This window comes from Cephus cinctus, unplaced genomic scaffold (assembly GCF_000341935.2).
Source record: "Cephus cinctus unplaced genomic scaffold, Ccin1 Ccin1_scaffold1043, whole genome shotgun sequence".
Classification (NCBI taxonomy): Eukaryota; Metazoa; Arthropoda; class Insecta; order Hymenoptera; family Cephidae; genus Cephus; species Cephus cinctus.
The window spans coordinates 224,462-244,038 of record NW_014333574.1 but is presented as its reverse complement, the minus strand read 5'-3'; the positions used below and the strand labels follow the sequence as shown (position 1 = coordinate 244,038).

At 36.1% G+C, this 19,577-nt stretch overlaps 2 protein-coding genes across 8 annotated transcripts in view; one reads left to right on the top strand and one right to left on the bottom strand.

The window, feature by feature from the left end:
• Positions 1-781: 781 nt before the first annotated feature.
• Positions 782-7,677, bottom strand: LOC107271869 (WD repeat-containing protein 44). 2 transcript variants are annotated; one of them, XM_025089046.1, is made up of 7 exons: positions 7,410-7,677; positions 7,076-7,082; positions 6,582-6,750; positions 5,834-6,475; positions 5,580-5,717; positions 5,201-5,491; positions 782-5,114 (listed from the first exon to the last, which is right to left on the bottom strand). In XM_025089046.1, exons 1-7 carry the CDS (start codon positions 7,519-7,521, stop codon positions 3,381-3,383), a joined length of 3,093 nt encoding a protein of 1,030 aa, XP_024944814.1. In that variant the 5' UTR covers positions 7,522-7,677; the 3' UTR covers positions 782-3,380. The 2 variants fall into 2 exon arrangements, with proteins under 2 accessions (XP_024944814.1, XP_015603870.1); XM_015748384.2 differs by lacking the exon at positions 7,076-7,082 and having other exon boundaries at positions 3,381-5,114; positions 7,410-7,661.
• A 691-nt stretch (positions 7,678-8,368) lies between these two features.
• LOC107271840 (synaptic functional regulator FMR1) overlaps positions 8,369-19,577 on the top strand; it is a 15,460-nt gene continuing 4,251 nt past the window's right edge. For 2 of the 6 annotated variants that reach the window (XM_015748320.2, XM_015748317.2), the window contains exons 1-12: positions 8,369-8,521; positions 8,917-8,969; positions 10,569-10,719; positions 10,817-10,980; positions 11,091-11,256; positions 11,355-11,425; positions 13,118-13,189; positions 15,547-15,694; positions 15,907-16,044; positions 16,785-16,823; positions 18,604-18,747; positions 18,841-19,051. In XM_015748320.2, coding sequence (XP_015603806.1) covers positions 8,471-8,521; positions 8,917-8,969; positions 10,569-10,719; positions 10,817-10,980; positions 11,091-11,256; positions 11,355-11,425; positions 13,118-13,189; positions 15,547-15,694; positions 15,907-16,044; positions 16,785-16,823; positions 18,604-18,747; positions 18,841-19,051 — 1,408 coding nt within the window. In that variant the 5' untranslated portion in view covers positions 8,369-8,470. The remainder of the gene's footprint in view (positions 8,522-8,916; positions 8,970-10,568; positions 10,720-10,816; positions 10,981-11,090; positions 11,257-11,354; positions 11,426-13,117; positions 13,190-15,546; positions 15,695-15,906; positions 16,045-16,784; positions 16,824-18,603; positions 18,748-18,840; positions 19,052-19,577) is intronic. The other 4 variants (XM_015748319.2, XM_015748318.2, XM_015748321.2 and 1 more) reach the window with 4 other exon arrangements.

Genomic DNA, 19,577 nt, shown 5'->3' with positions numbered 1-19,577 from the left:
CCCCCCAGCCTTACTACTAGTCAGGATTTTCCTTTTTGGTTGGTACGATCACGCGTTCTCGGGGTACCCCTGAATTCGAATTTCTCGACTCGTAGTAAACCTGACACGGACGTGTACCCTGTTGAGAAAAAATGGTGGGTGACATGATTTTTGAAAATTTTATTATGGAGAAGGAAGTTGGGTGGTGGAGTTTCGAATTTTTCATTATTATATATTCTTTTTTTTCTTGTTACCATTTCTTATTTTTATATACATACAAGGTATTTTAATCACGTATAAAGCTTGATTAAGCAATTATCAAAGTTGTAATTTATCATTTATATGGTTTTTTTTTCAAACCTGTACATTTTACTGATTTACTATTTTGTCTTACGAATTTTTTAGGAGAAAAAATTGCGCTTTTTTTTTAAATCTCCGAGACCGTCATTCTCATTCGGATGAACGAACCGAACGACCGACTGACCGACCGACCGAATGGCGCGCATGTGACTGACCTATAGATGAGCTCGTACGTGTTTTCGATGCTTCATTTACGGTGATGATGATGATAATGGTGGATCAGGTGGTCTCAGACTGGCTGGCTGTGTTTTTACAGGCGCCTTAATCAGCTTGGCTATTATAGCGATTAATTCCTTTACTTATCCAATTTATGCTACGACGTGGTAGATTTAGCCTCGGGTGGGTATCGGCGTTCAGGTACCAGATATCCACCAGACGGATGTATGGATGGATGGGATATAGATCGTGGGGTAATAAACTATTGAGAATCAAAGATCTCGCGTGATCGTTACAGATTTATATTTCCGCGTGATGATAACCTAAAAAACACAGACACATTTCAGTTGCAATTAATACATTGTCGGTACACACTTCCTGTTTGTTTTATTTTCTTTTTTTCTTTTCTTTCTCTTACTCCCTCTCTTTTTTACAATACACGGTTACCATTTAGATCACAAAGAATTATTTTGTGCACGTCCTGTGTCGTTATGGCAATCATCATTATCGCTAAGCGTTTGCGCTATGCGATTAAAAATATTTACAATTGCATTTACAACAAAGTATCGAGACTCTCACTCTCCCTTTCTTCGTATTCTTCTCTTTCTTTCCCCTAATTTATCTTTTCTCATTTTTCTTTGCATATTTACAATTATTTCATTCGAACGTCTCATAATTCATTGCGAATCGTAGCTCTTGGCGCTTAGCCGCGTGCGATTTTCTTCGTGACGCTTTCATTGGATTTGTTCGATTTTCTTTTATTCGCAAAATCAAAAAAAGATTGAACTTCTTAATTGCCATTTTCACGCAAACTACTCTGCTAATAGGAACATTTAGCTTCTGGTGTTAAAGTGCCAGCATGAAAATTTAAAATTCGCAATTTCTTTTTTCGTTAATCCGAAATTCAATTCTTTTCACATTCCTTAATGGTTAATTATCGTTATCAGTACGTAATTTAATTCATCTCACGACTGTCAGAATTAAATTAACGTAACTTCGACTGGATTTTAATTAACGAATTTCGTACTTAATTATCCTCGCCGTTCGTAAACGTCATTCCGATATTTTTCATTGAACATTAATTTAGCATCAAATCGATAACAAATAGTCCATTAATATCTCACGAGTCACATTACAAGAGTTACAACAGAGTCGGAATGTCAATTCCAAATTCAAAGTACTCTTTTACGTTATAGCCACAAGTCACAAGAAGATGGTATCCCTAATTAGAATTGATGTAGCTGCTCATGCATAATCGATCAGCCAGATCGGCACTGCTCTAAAAATTTCTACAGACGTCAACTACATTTAATTACAATGACCCATCCACACCGTGAATTTCGTAATTCGATTTCTTCTTTAAAATATTTAACTTAAACTCTGAACGCGTGAATTGACAAACTGTACGATTGCGTAGATATTTCGTATTTCTTAATACAATAATTTTCTTTACTCATTCCTAACATATTGTTACAAGTAAAATACTGCTGTAAGAACGAGGCTCGATTTAACGCGAAAGAGTGCCATTACCAGATACCACTGACATATGAAAATAATTAAATGATTCTATACAATGGCAAAGTTCTATTTTTCAAAAAAGCTATCCAATGAAGTGTTTATGTAAAAAATAAAATGACAAGCATGAAAAGTGCACTCGGTGTTTATAATAATTGTTACACTTAACACGTGCCTCCCATATAGCGATACCGTTTGGTGCACAATTCAAATCCATTTTTTTGTCTAAAAATATTTAATGGCAATCTTAGAAAAAATTTGTGTGACGTTAAATCTATTCCGGTTTAATTTAAGTTTTTTTTTCTTTTTTTTTTCCATATTGTCTTCGATGCGATACACCAATGCAACAAGAGTGGTGTACGATTACGTGAAAATCTTAGAAAAGTCTAACTCGATCGGGGCCGATTAGCCAAACAGTAGGCACGCATCAATATTCATATATAATGATAATACATATTGTGTAACCGTAGCTGAAAAATTTTAATCAATTTTAGTCAATCGGCCAAACATCGAATCGATCACAACTGTATCTAAAATCATTATTACCGCGAGGCACTAATTAACAAAGCGCAGCTTAATGGAGAAAAAAAATTAATATTCGTATCTCTACTAATCACCTTGTTCAGTACGTGTCAGATAATTGATTGAATCTCTTATTCATATTCCACGTACATGCGCGTTACGCTCTGCGCAAAAGAATAGCAACGATATCCCGAATGGGGTGTTAATCCAAAAACAGTGGAGTGGGTACCGTTAATCATTGATAATACATTACGTCAACGTGTAGATGAATAAAAATATTAGACTCCATTTACCATGTACAAAACACAGTGATAAATGGCTGTCGTTTATACAAATGCCAATTCACGTACACAAAGCAGCAGATTATTAAGCAGGAATTAGTACGACCCACTGCGTGTGGGTCAGTAACATATATACATGTACAATGACAATTAAAGACACCGATAAGAAAATTGATTGACAATATAAAAGAAACGCGCAATGAGTCCGCAGGTTGATTTTCAATTAGAAACGCCAATGATCGTTGCTGTATAAAAACTGTATTACTGGCAATCGATAATTCGTCGCACCATACTGAGAGTTGGAATTGAGAAAGAATACTCGGGAATTTCAGTAGTTAAACTTTAAGTACCTGAAGGTAAAGAAAGTGCAATTCTTTACATCATTGAGACATCGTCTAATTACGGGAAAGCTCTTAAAGTTTAAATTGCAAGTAATTTATTGAGAGACGCGAGAAAAAAATGTAAAAAGATAAAAAAAGAAAGTATCCGAGGTGAATAGGAGGCAAGAATGGATGGCGACTAAAGTGGATTTAAAAAAAAAATCCGAAAGAAAATTGCGATAGTGAATTACGCAAGTGCAGAAGCTGGTAAAGAACTGTGCTTTGGTTTCGTTTTGTTGAGGAACACTTTGATGCATCCATTGAAATCGGCGCTGACGAGAACATGGCCGCCGCAGCCTTTTGTACGCTGCTCCACGACCGGATCAACTGGTGCATCGGGTGATGCTGCGTTCCCCAGGTTCTTTGGATCGTCCCTAGCCTCCCATTGCTCTCGTGCTTCAATCTGCTTGATAATGCTATCAGGATTCGGTGCGAATACGGCACAAGTCACAACGGCATTGTGAGCTTTGATACCTTCCCAAAAGTCATTACGATCACGTCGCACACTTGAGAACTTTGAATAATCGTGATGAGTCTTCCATATGTATATACACTGATTTTCAGAACCACTAACTATGTACTGGCCATCTGGACTGAAGCTGGCTTTTATCTGACTACTGACATTCACGTAGCCTTTATACTTGCAGGAAAGATTCAAGTCTCTCAGGTCGTAAAGTCTTATACGACTGTCATTCGAGGTAACTAAAATCTTGTCCTCGCCAGGCATTGGCTCTATTCCACTGATTTTTCTACCGGTTGAATTTTTACCTCTTGTAGAACGTACATGGATCTGAGTATGATACTTCAATTGATCCGTATTGTAAAATATACAACGTCCGTCGTATGAACCGACGACTGCAAATTTTCCATTTTGACAGAAATTAGCAGCTGTTATTAATTTAGTATGGCCGTCCACCTCGTTCCAGACTGCTACCTTCTTGTCGGGGATGTTCCATAATCTGAGTTTGCCGTCTAGAGACCCGGACAGGAAGTAACGATCATCTCGTGGATGAAAGACTATCGCAGTTACAAAATCAATATGTTGAAAACAACACAGACATTCCTTACGGCATATGTGCCAAAGTCGTACTGTTTTATCCATCGATGATGATAGGACAAAGTAATTTTTAGACCAGGAGACATCGAGGAGGTCAGATGTATGTCCTGTGTATGTGCAGAATGGCTTTGGCATAAATGGACTCTTCGTACCTTCGATTTCATTAAACGCACTAGTTATCACATTGGGATCTTCTAGAGATTTTTGCGATACCAGAGACTCTTGTGATGGTGTCGGACTCACTTTTTCTGCATTGTACTTTGTTCGCATGTCCTGGAAATAAGCAAAGGCATCTCGAAGCACCCAAATTCTCAGGACACGATCTTGACCAGCTGTGGCCAGCAGACGACCGCAGGCTGAAAATTTCATACACCAAACTGGCCCAACATGCTCTCCGCTGAGATCTTGCACATGCTGTAGACATGAAAATTCGTAAGGACCCTTGTGACTGTTTGATGCTTTTAGTTTTATATATTGTTGCTCTCCAGGATATACATCGTCTACTATATCCAGTACGTCTTCCTTGTGTCTTGCATGAGATACTTCCTGAGCTATTGATTTTGCCTTGTCCATTGTTTTCTTCACTGTTGAGCCCAGGAATCTCTTGAGCTTTTGTGTCCTTTTGCGAACTCTACCTACAGCTACATCTTCGTCTGGAGGTATACTTGACATTTTACTATCTACACTCTCTTCGTCACTCTCTTTTTCTTTCTCCAAGCTTGAATTGCTTATGTATTCTGATGTCAATCTCATGATGTGTAGAGACAACGGATTAATACATTGCGGTAGCTTGTCTTCTGCTATGCTCAACGGTACTCTCTCACCGGTATCCAAATTTAATACAGTTACTTGCTCCAGGATTTCCTGTAAGGACAAAATTGCTTATTTTTGTATTGCATAAATGCAACAAAATAAATATGTAACAATATAAAAGTGACCTGTTCACTAACCATGTCTGTCAATCGTTTTCCAGAATCTGTTCTTGTTCTCACAAACATGTTTAATTGTTTGACCATATCCTGATCACCAGCAGACTTTCGTCTCTCTTTCGATCCTTGAGTATTGAAACCTGAGAGTCTATGGGGACCTAACGAACATCGACCGATGCTATTAGTGGAAATAGACCCTAGAGGACTGTTCGACATTTCACTAGAGCGCATACTCAAAAGCTCAGACTTCATTCTTTCCACCCTTTCTAATTCTTCAGATGATGGGCCTTCAGCCCTGGATTTATCTTCATCCTAATAGTCACAAATAAATTATGTTATAGTTTACAAATTATAGATAATCGTCTTAGGTAAGAACTGATTGATTTAAAGAACTTCTTACCTGTGGCTTAACAACGTATTGTCCTTTAGTTGCTGATCGTATGTCAAGGGAATGCTCAAATTCTCTAGTAATAGATTCTATAGTACTTGCTGGACTTGGCAGTGACGATGCAGGTACCAATGCCTCTGCCACAGATGGCTGAAATTATGCAAAATACAGTCTTCATGTGCGTTACATATTTTATTTAATTTTATTTAATTTCGTAAGATGCACTTTAACTTCCATTGTTCTAAGAAAACGTTAAAATATCTTACAGCAAGATCGGTAGGTGTTAGCGGTTTCGATTTCTTTTTACGTCGTGGTGGCGCGACCGGCATCCCGGGCTCTGAAGATGCATCTTGCAAATTTTCCACGTGTTTGCAATTGCTCTTAGTGCTGGCGATGACATCAGGTTCTTGGAGGATCACAGTCGCGTTACTTTGCGAGGGACAATTTGATTTCTCATTCGCAGATGATTCCTGAAGAACATCCCCGGATAGGGTAAGGATGCTGGATGACTGGGACATCTTACCCGAGGCAGTGTCTTCGTCTTTGCTTGGAATGCTAGCCATAGAGGACATTGGAGTTTCTCTTGAGAGGGGAGTGGGTGGGGGACATTGGGACACACCTGGTGGAACGATCCCAGATGTATTGTCTGAGACTCCTCCCAAAATACGACCGATACGTCCTAAAGAAGTCATGCTTTGTAAACTAAGAGTATCGTGCTCGATAATTCGGAATGGATGGGATGTTTTTGAGGGCGTAGGATAAACACCCTCTATGGAGGATGTTTGACTATCTGGAGGAGAGCTATTAACTGGAATATCGTCGTCCTCGGTCTGCATTCGTTGACGCAATTCTCGAAATCGTCTCCTACCCACAATTTTGTCAGTGCCTGTAGCTTTTCCATCATCTTCCTAGAATATAAAAGTTTAATTTTTGTTATTGAATTTGTGAGATTCTTGCATTTCAAAAACTGTAATGAACTTAATAGTGTAATTATTGGAGCAGAAATGTGCATACAGATTTATCTGTGCTCTGTTTCCTTTCTGTCTCCACATCATTCTTAGCATCAATAAATGGCTTAGGTTCAGCTGGCTTCACAAATATACTATCATCTGCTTCTTTGCTAGTTTCCACTGCTTTTTCGTCTTGTGTTTCAACAATGATAGAATCTTGTGCTTTGCTTTTTCTGAAAAGAAAAACAGTTGTCACAGTACAAATTATATTATATATATGCCTTCTTTAAGGAATTTCAACTTTTTATGTACTAGACAAGTTTAAATCTTACTACCAGACTATCTTCCCTTATCAATTAATACAGGTTGAGATATGATTAGATTAATAGATAATATAAATCTATTTCAAAACCAAAACAAACGATACAAGCAATGTAGAGAATGTGCTTCTTTCTCGAATATATTTCCCATCATGTCAATCAAAGTATATTATCATGCATCTTCTATTGCATAAACTGACAATCAAACTTGAAACATTTAGTCCTCCAAACTACTGACACAGAATCTAAAGAATCAAAAACACAGATCTCAAATGACATTTTTTATTTGTATGATCACTGTAGAATCATGAAGATTACAAGAATATCTATGAGTAATACATCATTAAGGCCATACTAAAAAATCAAGCTTCAAAACAGCGAGGTATCCAAGTAATGAGTAGAAAAAGTTTGCAGTATTCGTATTGAAGAGAAAATAAGACTCCTAACAAGTAATAGAAGTTTGACAAGAACTTTGTGAAATTGTCAGCTCTATATAAAAATCGGCGGTCTGCTTGATTAAGGCAGTAAGCTAGTTGGGGACGTTGAAAGCAATGACGAGCCAAGGAAATTACCGAGAGGCGCGGTGGAAGGTGTCGTCTTCTGCGTCGAAGAATTCCTCTGAATCGCTGCTTCCAGACATTGTTGTTCGCATATGGCGATCGGTGCTGGTACGCTCGTAAGCATCGGAACTGTCAGTTCGTGCGTCGCGGTATCGCGAGGAACATGGACAGGCAGAAGAAGCAGAGACACGAGCACGGACGGCACGGAGTCATGATCCGTCGAACGATGACAGTGCGACGGTTACGCAGCGTTGCCAGATAATGGGGGTACTGCGTCCCAGTCTTGACACGCATGCGTGTGAAATACTCCAGAAAATCCCACGCGCGAGATCTTCTGTTCTGTTTGAACCGAAGAAATTGAACGCTGTAAATTCTAGGGAGTACAACATTTCTAAAGTACCTTTAGCTATCAGACATTTGTGTAATATATCTGTAGCATTTGCTGCGACAAAAGGCCAAATTTGTAGTCAAGGAAAATCTATTGGTTGAAAGCTCGATTTATTCACGTCCAAAAATCTTTCTATCAGCTTAATGTTGGGTCTTCTCAGCAATGTGGTATTCTTGGTATATACTTTTGAGTCCCTACGGCGCTCTTTTTTTTATATTCGTCCCCAGTTTCATGAAATAATGCGACGAGTTGTACATGACGATTGGAAATGGTCATGACATCTCCATCACTCTGTCAGTATCCACATTTACTTATGTTTTATTTAATTTCTAGAGAATGATCGAAAAATCGGGTTTTAAAGGGACCGAGATTTCATCAAAAGGCTTCAATTAAATCAAATACATTTAGTAGCTGTGCTTTCTTTGCTTCGATATTTTGGTGCAAAATTTTCTCGCTTCAAACCCTTGTTCATCTGAACACTCACAGGCCCATATACTTGGGTTGTTGCGTGTCGTTGCTGTATGGTGGCAGCATCGGCAGCGCAGAACCAAAGAAAAACCAATGGGCGAGTGGCGTCACGAGCGAAAAGACTGCGATTGGCAGAACTTTGCGCTCGTAGCCTCGAACTTGCGCCGCTCGCCAGCATGCCTGCCGCAAAGGAGCCGAGCCGTCACACAAAAGCAAGATGGAGGATCTCGCAGTCGAAGTATGCGGCGAAAACGGAGCATATTATAAGGTTCGTTATGTGAAAAGTATACGAAAATATGGGGAGAATACGAAACACGTGGATGACCTGATCCCTGGGGCACGACGCAGTTATAACTCGACGTCTTGGAGCCTCGTACTTTGCGAAAGCGCGCTCCTCAAACGTTCTCGAGGTAACGCGGCTTCCTCCGACGCCATGTCTCGTTTGACAGGGCGTGAATTTACTCTGCATATCACCACTTGAATTTCATGGCTTTTTCTCATGTCTTGAGAATTTTTTGATTTTTATCATGCTATCGAGGTTCGCCTGCCGGGTTCACTGTTATCCTCGGCGTGCATGGTCCGATATCGGAGTGTGCCGTGTCACCCTCGAGTCCACAATCATGGATCAGAGGACGTATACGTTTAATCTATCGTTAATTACAGGCCTTTGTCACCGATGTCTTTGAGGATGAAGTATTGGTCGCCTTCGAAAATGAGTAAGTTGCTTACTTTTTACCTTCTGTGCTTGTTGAGCTTTTGCTCTTGATTAGTTTTTCTTGGGTGCATTCTAAACAATTGATTCACTCTGTTTATGCATTATGACGTCGTTACAACGATACAGCATCGTTGTGACACGTTATTCGATAATTCACGTTTTGATTGAAGATGCTCCAAAAAAACATTTGTAATGGATATTTGCTTTCGTGCATTGTATAGATAATTACTGTACAACATTTTACACCAAGCTTATTGTCAATTTTATTTCAATGAATTTTTTATATAAATTTTCCAGGACTTATCGTTGCTGCTATTATATAGAACTTTCCAATTATGCAATTATTAGTCTTGAGGACAATTCAGTCAGATTGGAATAACTTTCTTTATCGATATATAAGTCTTTGTTATAGAAGCTTTGATTATGCATGTTTTCAAAATTTATATTTTTTCATTAGTTCAATTTATAAATAAATTTCAAAATGACATAAGGAACTGTATTATGCATAGTTTTATTTTTATCACTTATATGGTTTTAAAAATATATTTAAAAGTAGAAGTGTGTACACACATTGTTGCAAATTATTGTAACCATTTTTTCTTGCTGTCTGTGCACATAGTTAAAACAATGATTTTGCAAACAGTTAATTTGTCATTAAAAATATGATTTTAATTCTAGACAAATGTCTGGTTTTAAAGAGTCTATTACCTTTTTTTATTCTTGTCATCTATCAATGTGTTTATTATTTGCTAATTTAGGGTTAACGACACATTTATTTTGATTGTTTGAAATATCAGTAGTATATTAGTCTCACATAGCATTTAACATTGCTGTTATGACTAAACCAGAAGCTTTTGCAACTTATTGGGGTGAGGCTATGCTGATCAGTAGAGGAATACTCATAAATTTTTGTGTAATAAGATTGATCCTTATAATGCTGAATAAGTACTACCACTAAATGAAATAATATATGAAACTTTCTTACCTTGATTTGTGATTGAAAATGGAAAATATGAGATACTGAGGTGATTTTAGTTAATAAAAATTTGAATCGCAGTGTATTAAACAAAAGTATCGTGTGACATTGTTAGTATTAAGGGGATGAATTTGGTAGATAGTGGTGTCCAGGAAAGTATTACTATTAGGTGATTTCTAGAAATTTCTGGGAAAAGGATATGTATGAGTTCAAATGATATTGGTAATTGGTGTAAGTTTGGTGGGTTTTGCTATTGCAGGGATGGTATGAATGGTACACTTGGGTCTTCCAGATTGCTCAAGATCATAATCTCTTTGGGAATGAAGTAAAGAGCTCATTGAGGTTTTCAGGGAAAGCAATAAAATTAAAAATTCTAATGCCCGATGCATATGTGCATATTTCAGGAGTATCTCTGTTTGTCTGAAATAGTTATTCATTTCATATTTAATTATGTCCTGTGAATGTAGGACCTAATATTTCACGTGGTCGTTACGTTGCATAAAATGATGTTTACACAGTTATGATACTGTGACAAAACAGTGATATCGTATTATGATTCAGAATTTATTCAGTATATATATAAATTACCAGTTCTCTCACCCAGTAACAATATGTCATTTTTAGCTGGCAACCTGAATCGAAATTTCCGTTTGCTCAAGTTCGTCTACCTCCCAAAGACGGCCCCAAAGCAGAGTTTACAGAGAGCCAAGAAATTGAAGTGTTCTCCCGAGCCAATGACCAAGAGGCATGTGGATGGTGGAGAGCTATTATTAAGGTTCAAAAACTTTTTTACTTAAAACAATTTCTCATTATCAGAAGCCTTTCCTGTAGTACAAGTAAAGTTTGGATATAAAAATAATTATAATTTATAGATGATGAAGGGAGGCTTCCAAGTCGTGGAATACTTGGGATGGGATTATACGTATACAGAAATTGTAGGAAGTGAACGACTGAGGGCAAAAAATCCAAATCCTCCAATCGACAAGAATACGTTTCACAAGATCGAAATTGAAGTACCTGAAGATTTGCGCGAATTGTAAGTATAGTATATTTAATGTCAAGCTCTAGAAACGGCAAAAAGTGATCAGTACGAATTCAAAGTTCTGTATTTATCAAGCACTTAAAAAAACTTGTAATGTGTCGCAGTGCAAAAATGGACAATGCACATAAGGAATTTCAAAAGGCAATAGGAGCGGCAGTGTGCCGATATGTGCCTGAACGAGGAGTACTGCTGGCCATCTCCCGTCGCGAAAATACACGTCGTCACAGTAACATGCTCCAGGAGATGCACTTCCGCAACTTTTCGCAAAAGGTACAATCCTCAATCAAAAGTGCATATTGACTGCGCTCGTCTTGCCTTTGAGCAATGGACCTGGAGCTATATTGATACGCCCTGTATTATTTTAACAGGTTCTACTGCTGAAAAGGACAGAAGAAGCAGCACGCCAGCTCGAATCAACCAAACTTCAAACGATCGGAGGGTAAGTTATTTGGTAAATTTATAATATTCCGTCTCTGGTCAATGCTGTTTTCGATGTCCGTTTTTTCACCTGCCCTCGTCCAAACACTATCCGGTATTCCCATCCTGTCTGTGGTTTGCATTTACTGGCAGAGGTGAAAGATATTCCATGAAATTCACAGTCGCTAAATGTTCAGCAAAATGCATCAATCATCTGAGACTGTTAATCAAATTTCTCTGTATGCAGAGTTGTTATCTAACTTTTAACACTTATGCCTTCATCAGTACATTCTCATTTCACGTCTTAAACACCTAGGAAACAAAAGTACGACAATGTGCTACTTGTAAGTTTTGGCCTTTGAGAAAACATAATATCTATTTCCTATTTACGTACATTGTTTCTTCCCTAGTTCCCTTTTCGTCATTATCTCCATTCGCTTTTTCTTTGTAATCAGTACTTTTATGAAAATTGAAACGTCACGTACATCCGCAGATATAGTCTTTGTTCTTTATCTTTAAACTAACGCATTTATAGAAGATTCTACAGTTAATATATTTCATGTAAGATAAAAAAATATTTTTTACTTCATGACGTGTGACTTTCATATTGGAACTATCACTATACAGTATAAAGTTGCGTTTTATTTATTACACAGTTGAAATCTGCGTACTTTGCAGTTATACCCGAAAACTTTAGAAAATGATGAAAGTCTCTGCAAGAAGAAAAGTTCTGTGATTATTAATCTCTATAAAATAATAATCATCTTTCTAACTGCTCATTTTCAGTAATTAATGAAAAAATCTAGTAGTTGCACATAGCATATTAAAAATATCTAATATATTTTCCGTCACTGCATCCTCCGAATAGTTTATCATAAATAATCGTATGGTAATCTGTTATCGCATAATTGATTTAAAAAATTGTAGTAGTAACAATAATTGCCCGTCTTCTTAAATCTGATGGTTATCAGTATGCTGCATCTTGCAATTGTACAGAAAGTGCCTCAACGTTCCGACACTAACCTGTAGTTAGCTTGATTATATTAATTGCCCTTAATGAAAGAAAAAAAATAATAAATAAAAGATCTCTACACCGGAATCGGTTTTCCCAAGAAGAATAATAACTATAGGAACATTAAATCTTTCATCTTAATTATTCATTTATCATTATAATAAGGTACAAGTGGTTAATGAGTCAGTGTTGTATATTCGTAACATTACCAGCAGCTTATTAGACTTAATTAATGGAATCAATTCATTTAATGAATTTTCAAAAATTCATGAAACTCATAAAAATCGTACTTTTTGTCACTCATGATTTCATATAAAAAAAAAAATATATACGAAATATATCTCAGTATTCACAATCACAAATCATCTTGAGAAACTAAACAATAAACACACAGAACACGTTGATCACAAATCTCTGTTCTTCCACACAGTCATTATCAGGCACAAGAATTCAGGATAGAAAATACACTGCGGCCACTTAGCTGTCAATCAAAGTATTATATAACGACATTCGGTCGCTTAACTTTGCGCAGATTATACGCTAAGACAAATTTTCTCGAAAAGAGAGAAAAATCTACACGAGGAGGAGCCAAAAGAAATAATTTAAAAAAAAAAAGGAAAAAGGAATGACAAGGAAGTAGGATAGGGCCATCCTTATAATTTGTTTCCGTCGAGTTACATCGGGGTTTCTTTCTCATTTCAGCAAATTTAGATCTTCAAACTTTATATATCAGCGTGTCTCAGACTTTGAGGCAGGAATGAGAACAAATTTAAGGTGAGATCACAGCAGCGTGGTTCTAGATATAAGTTAGCTTACTGTATGACAAATTACACCGCTGCATATTAATATATATACATATATTTATATATGCATATATATATTTTCTTTCTTTTTTTAATGAAAGATCATATTACACCATTGATGTGCATGCAACGGCGTTGTGTAGTTCAGTCACTGATACGGTATGCTTAATTTACACACATCACACAAACAGGTTGTATTTTCCATCGTTTAGTATTTGCTCTGTCGTATGTACCTGAGTGGATGATGAAATAGTATGCTGTGAGCGGAGATCAATTACTATCTGTACACTTCAGTAGTATGTTCTGGGCGTTCTACGTTTATAGTTTTACATATTATTTTTACCCTTTCTCTTTTTCCTTAAATATTTTTTCTTTGTCTGGCTTAAAATTCTGTCCTTTTGTTTTCTCCGCAAGATGCCAGGAGGTTTACTTGTCAACGTATTGAGAAACACTGATATATTTTATAAACGCATCTTTCCAAGACAAGGTACTGGCTCTATCCTTCGTCCGGTTGATTACGCATATTTACAGTTATATTTTAATGTTTTAGGCACATGCATTCGGCTTAGCATTGCGTTAGTAATGTTTATTATGGATTGGAACTTTTTTATAAATTTATGAATAATTTTGAAATTTATTATAAGTATTTTCTGGGTACTCGATTGTCTTTGTTGTACAATCATTTGTAACACTGTTTCGCTGTTTTTGAGGGTTAGTTGACAATAAGGATGACGATGATGGAAAGAATATTATTTGGGAACGAGTTGATAGATTTATGTGAGTCTTAGGGCATTCATTAGGAAGTACTGAGACAGTTATTTTTTATTGATAAGATAGTGAAAATTTATGTAGGCATTTGACGCGGCTTTTGTCTTCTTATCATCTGTACGAGGATTCTTGGATCCTGGAAGGAAGATATGTTGTAGAAAATCATTGGCATTCCTTGGACTGTTATGACAAGTGTTACGTGTGTAATGATACATCCCCATTATCTTTGTATCTGCCACAATGCAAACCACAATCAATTAACAATCCTTGTATGTTGAAACTATGTTTTTAATAAGGCATTGTTCGCTGCTCTAAAGTTTCTCAATAGTCTTGATTCGATGAAGTTACATGACTAGTCATTTGAAACTTTAGGGCAATATAGCGACAATTGGTACAATATATTGAATTATTTTTATTTTTTATACTAAGCTATTTACGGTTTAGCTATTTTCTTTGTGACACGACAAAAGCCATTGATTACACTGATATAAAATACTTTTATACAAAACTAAGATATATGACTATTCTTGTTTGTTTAATAGAACTGAATCCTATATTTTTGTATCTATATGGAATATAATTATTTGTAATATTATTACAGCAATCATATTATGCTTGCGGTGAATGTTTTCATTGAAATTGGACACTAGGAGCAAGTTGCAATGGCTTCCTAAAATTTATTGCTTTTATCTTCTCGCAACAATAGCTATTTGATCTTCTAATTTCTACTCGTATGCCTATAATGCATGGATGATGTACATTTTGTTTTATATTTGCTTATTAAGAAAGTCGAATGTTACCATATAATTATAAAAGAATAGTGCACATGTTATATGTTAGAGGCATGAGATTAATACATTTTTATTACTTTTGCCATTGTCACATAAAGTCCTATAAATCTTATAAAAATTTTAAACATTAACTTTTTAAAATATTAACTGTACTATGCATATATCAAAGTGCGTAACTATTTAAAGAATATTCATAAGAATAATCTGTATGTCCTGCCAATTATTTATACAAATAACAATGTCACTTTTTCTAATCCATAATTCTATAATAGCTTCACCTGTTCAAATTGACATGTGGCTTCTGCTTTTTCACGTTAACTCTTTCCATGCAGAATTAATGTCAGCTTTTGTTCCTACTGACTTCATGCGTGCAGAATATACAATATCCTTCCATATTTCTCCAAAAGCTCCAATTCACCATATCACATCATAATGAAATGGGCATAAATTAAAACAATTAACGTGTGATCATCTTTCATCTCATCCTTATTTCTGGTTACATATATTTTATAATGAAATCTCAATGTTTTTTATAATTAAAAATCTGCATTATCTTGCAACATTTAGGACGCAATACTCTCATTATTTTAACGTAATTGTAAATTTCCCATTATAAAACCATCTGCTATGACGATTAACGATAAACGATTAAACATACAATGCCAAAAAGTGCGCCAAGGACATCAGAATCTATTATTTAATTATGTTGGGAATGAAGTGGCATGTTGAAATGTAAAAATTAAATTAGAACATAATTTTTTTTGTTTAGATACACGGACGAATTTAATGTTCGGGAAGACCTCATGGGACTGGCCATTGGCGCTCACGGTGCGAATATACAGCAGGCGAGAAAAGTTGAAGGAATCACTAATATAGAATTAGAGGAAAATTCTTGTACGTTCAAGATATACGGTGAGGTAAGACATTTAGATTTATCTTTCATCGCAGCCTCCAAGATGTACAATCAAGGTCGTTCTTGCAGATAAAATAAATTATTGGAACAAGTTACGACCTTCATTTTATTAATTTTTGTTCTCCATTCGTTTACCGTACTGTTAGTACGTTTTTCGATCGCTGGAGCTATTAACGATTTCGCAGAGAATATTCCCTTATGTAATTTTCGTTGCAGACTCACGAAGCCGTGAAGAAAGCCCGTTCTATGCTGGAGTACAGTGAAGAGTCTATACAAGTGCCACGCGTCCTTGTAGGGAAAGTAATTGGAAAAAATGGTCGCATTATACAAGAAATTGTCGACAAAAGTGGTGTGGTAAGTAATATCATTGAAAATTGTTTCTTTAAAACCATGAGTTTGATTTTGACTCCGTCTTGCAGTAAGCTTTGAAAGTTAACATGATGCATAACATATTACAGTCGTACAGTGATAACAGTAAATTGAAAACTGTAACTTTATTTTTCCATGATATATTAAATAAGTTTTTACCATACGCTTTAACTCATTATACGCCCACTGCAAGTCGTGAAAGAGATTTACGAACTGGCATACTATAAAGTTAATTTTCATTTTCAGTTGACTTTACCGCTTCTGCTAAATTCCGCTAGATTCCTCAGCCGTAATTCAATATTCAATCTGAAATCTTATCCTTCAAGTTTCTCGTACTGTTGAATCTGCGGAAAATTGTGCGAAACACATTTCTTTTTCTATTTTTTTTTGTCTCTCTTCCTCTTTTCAGGGCACAGTACAATTGTTTTCTTGCGAATTTTTGTAAAGTGCATATTGCTGTGCCACGCTCTCAGTGTCTCTGGTTATAATTCTACTCTTGTATTTATTTTTTTCTTAATTAATCAATTGCAATTAGCAGAGACGTAAAGTTTGTCTTTCACTTATCTAACGACATTTACCATTCCTCCATTGTTAAATTCTTTTTGACAGAAAAAAGAAAGAAAACAAATGAAAGCTAATGTCGTTCCGAACAATTGAAAATGGAAGTTATAACTTATAGGGGGTTATGTTATGTGTGATATACTTGCATTGTTTGTTCTCGGTAGATAACATCTGGCTCGAGTGGGAATGTACATACTGATAGAGTAAGTATATTACCTTATACTGTTTGTGCCTTTATTTCATCTCTATTCCATCCAATTAAAGTTTCTGAATACGAGATAGATCATATGTGAATATTACATGAACCACTCGGGCCAGTTTTGTACTTTTTATGAAAAGAAAAAGATATAATTAGTAATTTAAAAACAAAAAAGCAACCGTATTCTTTTCGTCACTCGTTACAATTTTTAATTGCGTGACAAGAAGATGGACTAATTATTTAATAAACTGATTCCAGCTGTATGTGGCGTGTTCAAGCAATTCGTATATCACACACAACGATATTTTCGATAATCGAGCGTTATCTCTTCTTCGTAGACGATTATTATTCATCACGTATGACCTATACAACAAAAAGAAAAATTGTTGCAAAACTAATATTTAATGATCATCTTAGTTTATCTTCCTGTCTTTTTTTTTTAAATCTACCTCCTATTTTATTTCCTATCGAAGATTCATTACCGATTAAGGACACTCGTGATACTTTTAATAATTTAGAAATTGTCCGACCTCGAGGTACCGGTGATACGTCGTAAAGGATATATTTTGTATTGAACATAAATTTATCAAGTCAATTTTCGATTGCTCGATGGTCTATGCAAAATTCACTTAAATTGTTAATCGTAATGTAACATCGATGATTTATTATTAATTGTTACTTCATGTAAGATTAATTAGAATCAAAATTGCGCGATACTCATCTATACACTTAACGTGTACCTCTGCACGTTTTTTTTTTCTTCTTTTTTTTCCATTATCTGCATACTCTTCCTATCCTGAAAACTTAAAGCCCTGAGGATTTCGATAGCGGCACTTCAGATCTTCGACGCTAAGCTATTATCAAATTGATACGAAATGTCGAGAGAACCAAGACGAACCAATTATTCACTTATTATTTCACAATGAAAGTGTAGTTATAAATTGTGAGGTTTTTTTATTCAACAGTTTCGAAATGACGCTCATCAACAGTTAAAAGTGTGTGAAATCTGCCGCTCTCATCGAAACTCCGTGCAATTTTGGTACAGAGTGTATAAATGTTATCGTTATCACGAATTTCTCGCTTAAAGCACTTTCCCTTTACATGCGGGCGAGCACACATTTTACAGACCTTAGGCAGCTGCATATTAATCGTTTATCCTAACAACGTATATCGTTATCGCTGCTTAATACGCTTTTCTACTATATACAATAATGTAGTTATAAATTGTGAGGTTTTTTTATTCAACAGTTTCGAAATGACGCTCATCAACAGTTAAAAGTGTGTGAAATCTGCCGCTCTCATCGAAACTCCGTGCAATTTTGGTACAGAGTGTATAAATGTTATCGTTATCACGAATTTCTCGCTTAAAGCACTTTCCCTTTACATGCGGGCGAGCACACATTTTACAGACCTTAGGCAGCTGCATATTAATCGTTTATCCTAACAACGTATATCGTTATCGCTGCTTAATACGCTTTTCTACTATATTATATATATATATATATATATATATATATATATATAGTATACGCCTAAAGCAAGTACTTTGCTGATGCCAATAAACAATAATTCATTCACTTTCTAATGACATCTGCACCTGTCTACCGTAACAGGAATACTAAGGCCAATTGATACTGATAAAACACCGAATATTTTATTGCAGTGAGGGCAGTATAGTTACTAGTTCCAAAGCCATCTAATATAAGTATCATCGAATTGAATGCAGCATATAACACTAGATCGTCTGTGTGATATCAAGTATCGTTTGCATTACTGTATTTCAGGTGCGAGTTAAAATCGAAGGAGACAATGAACCTCAACCGACACTCCCACGGGAAGAGGGACAGGTACCCTTTGTATTCGTTGGCACGGTCGAGAGCATTGCCAATGCAAAAGTTTTACTGGAGTATCACTTGGCTCATCTTAAGGTAAAATTTGTAATATCCTTGTTGAAATCTCTTTTAAATAAATCAAATAATATAGGCAAGCTTTTTAATAATTGAATGAACTTTCATACACAGGAAGTCGAGCAGCTTCGGCAGGAGAAACTTGAAATAGATCAACAATTACGAAGCATGCATGGATCGACTACCGGACCAATGCCGAGTTTTCCACCTACAAGACGAGGCATGGCTTCAGGACCTGAAGAAGGTGGTAGTGGTGGACGTGGTGGTCGTGGTGGCCAATCTAGAGGACGTGGAAGGGGCAGGGCTCCCACAAGACACAATGCCGGTAATACTATCACTGATTACATCAACAACGTAGAGAACAATCATAAGCGAGGTGGTAGAGGTGCTGGACATCCTAATAGACCTCTTCGAGATACTAGAGATATTCGGGAGAGAGGTCGCTTAGGTGCAAAGTAGTAACTATTATTTATATTGTACCTTGATATTATATTACCGTATTTTATCGTTGAGTTTATAATTCTTGCCGCGACATCCTGCTTCTCCGAGGATGTGGTTACTCATCGTTTATCTTATCCTGTGTTTCGTTACGCGTCAATCGACAACGACGGTCATCACGATGATTGAAGGAATGCACATATTGATCTAGAGGAACCGCGTTTCTTTTTGTAGTATTCAACTTACCGAATATTCCTTGTTACCATTACTGTCCTTACGTCTCGCGCAATAGCAATAATTTCGAGTTGCAGGTTTTTTGTTCTTCGAGAGATCGTGAAATTATTGGAATTTTGTTTGCGTTTTTTTTTTTTTTTTTTTTTTTTTTTTTTTTTTTTTTTTTTTTTTTTTTTTTT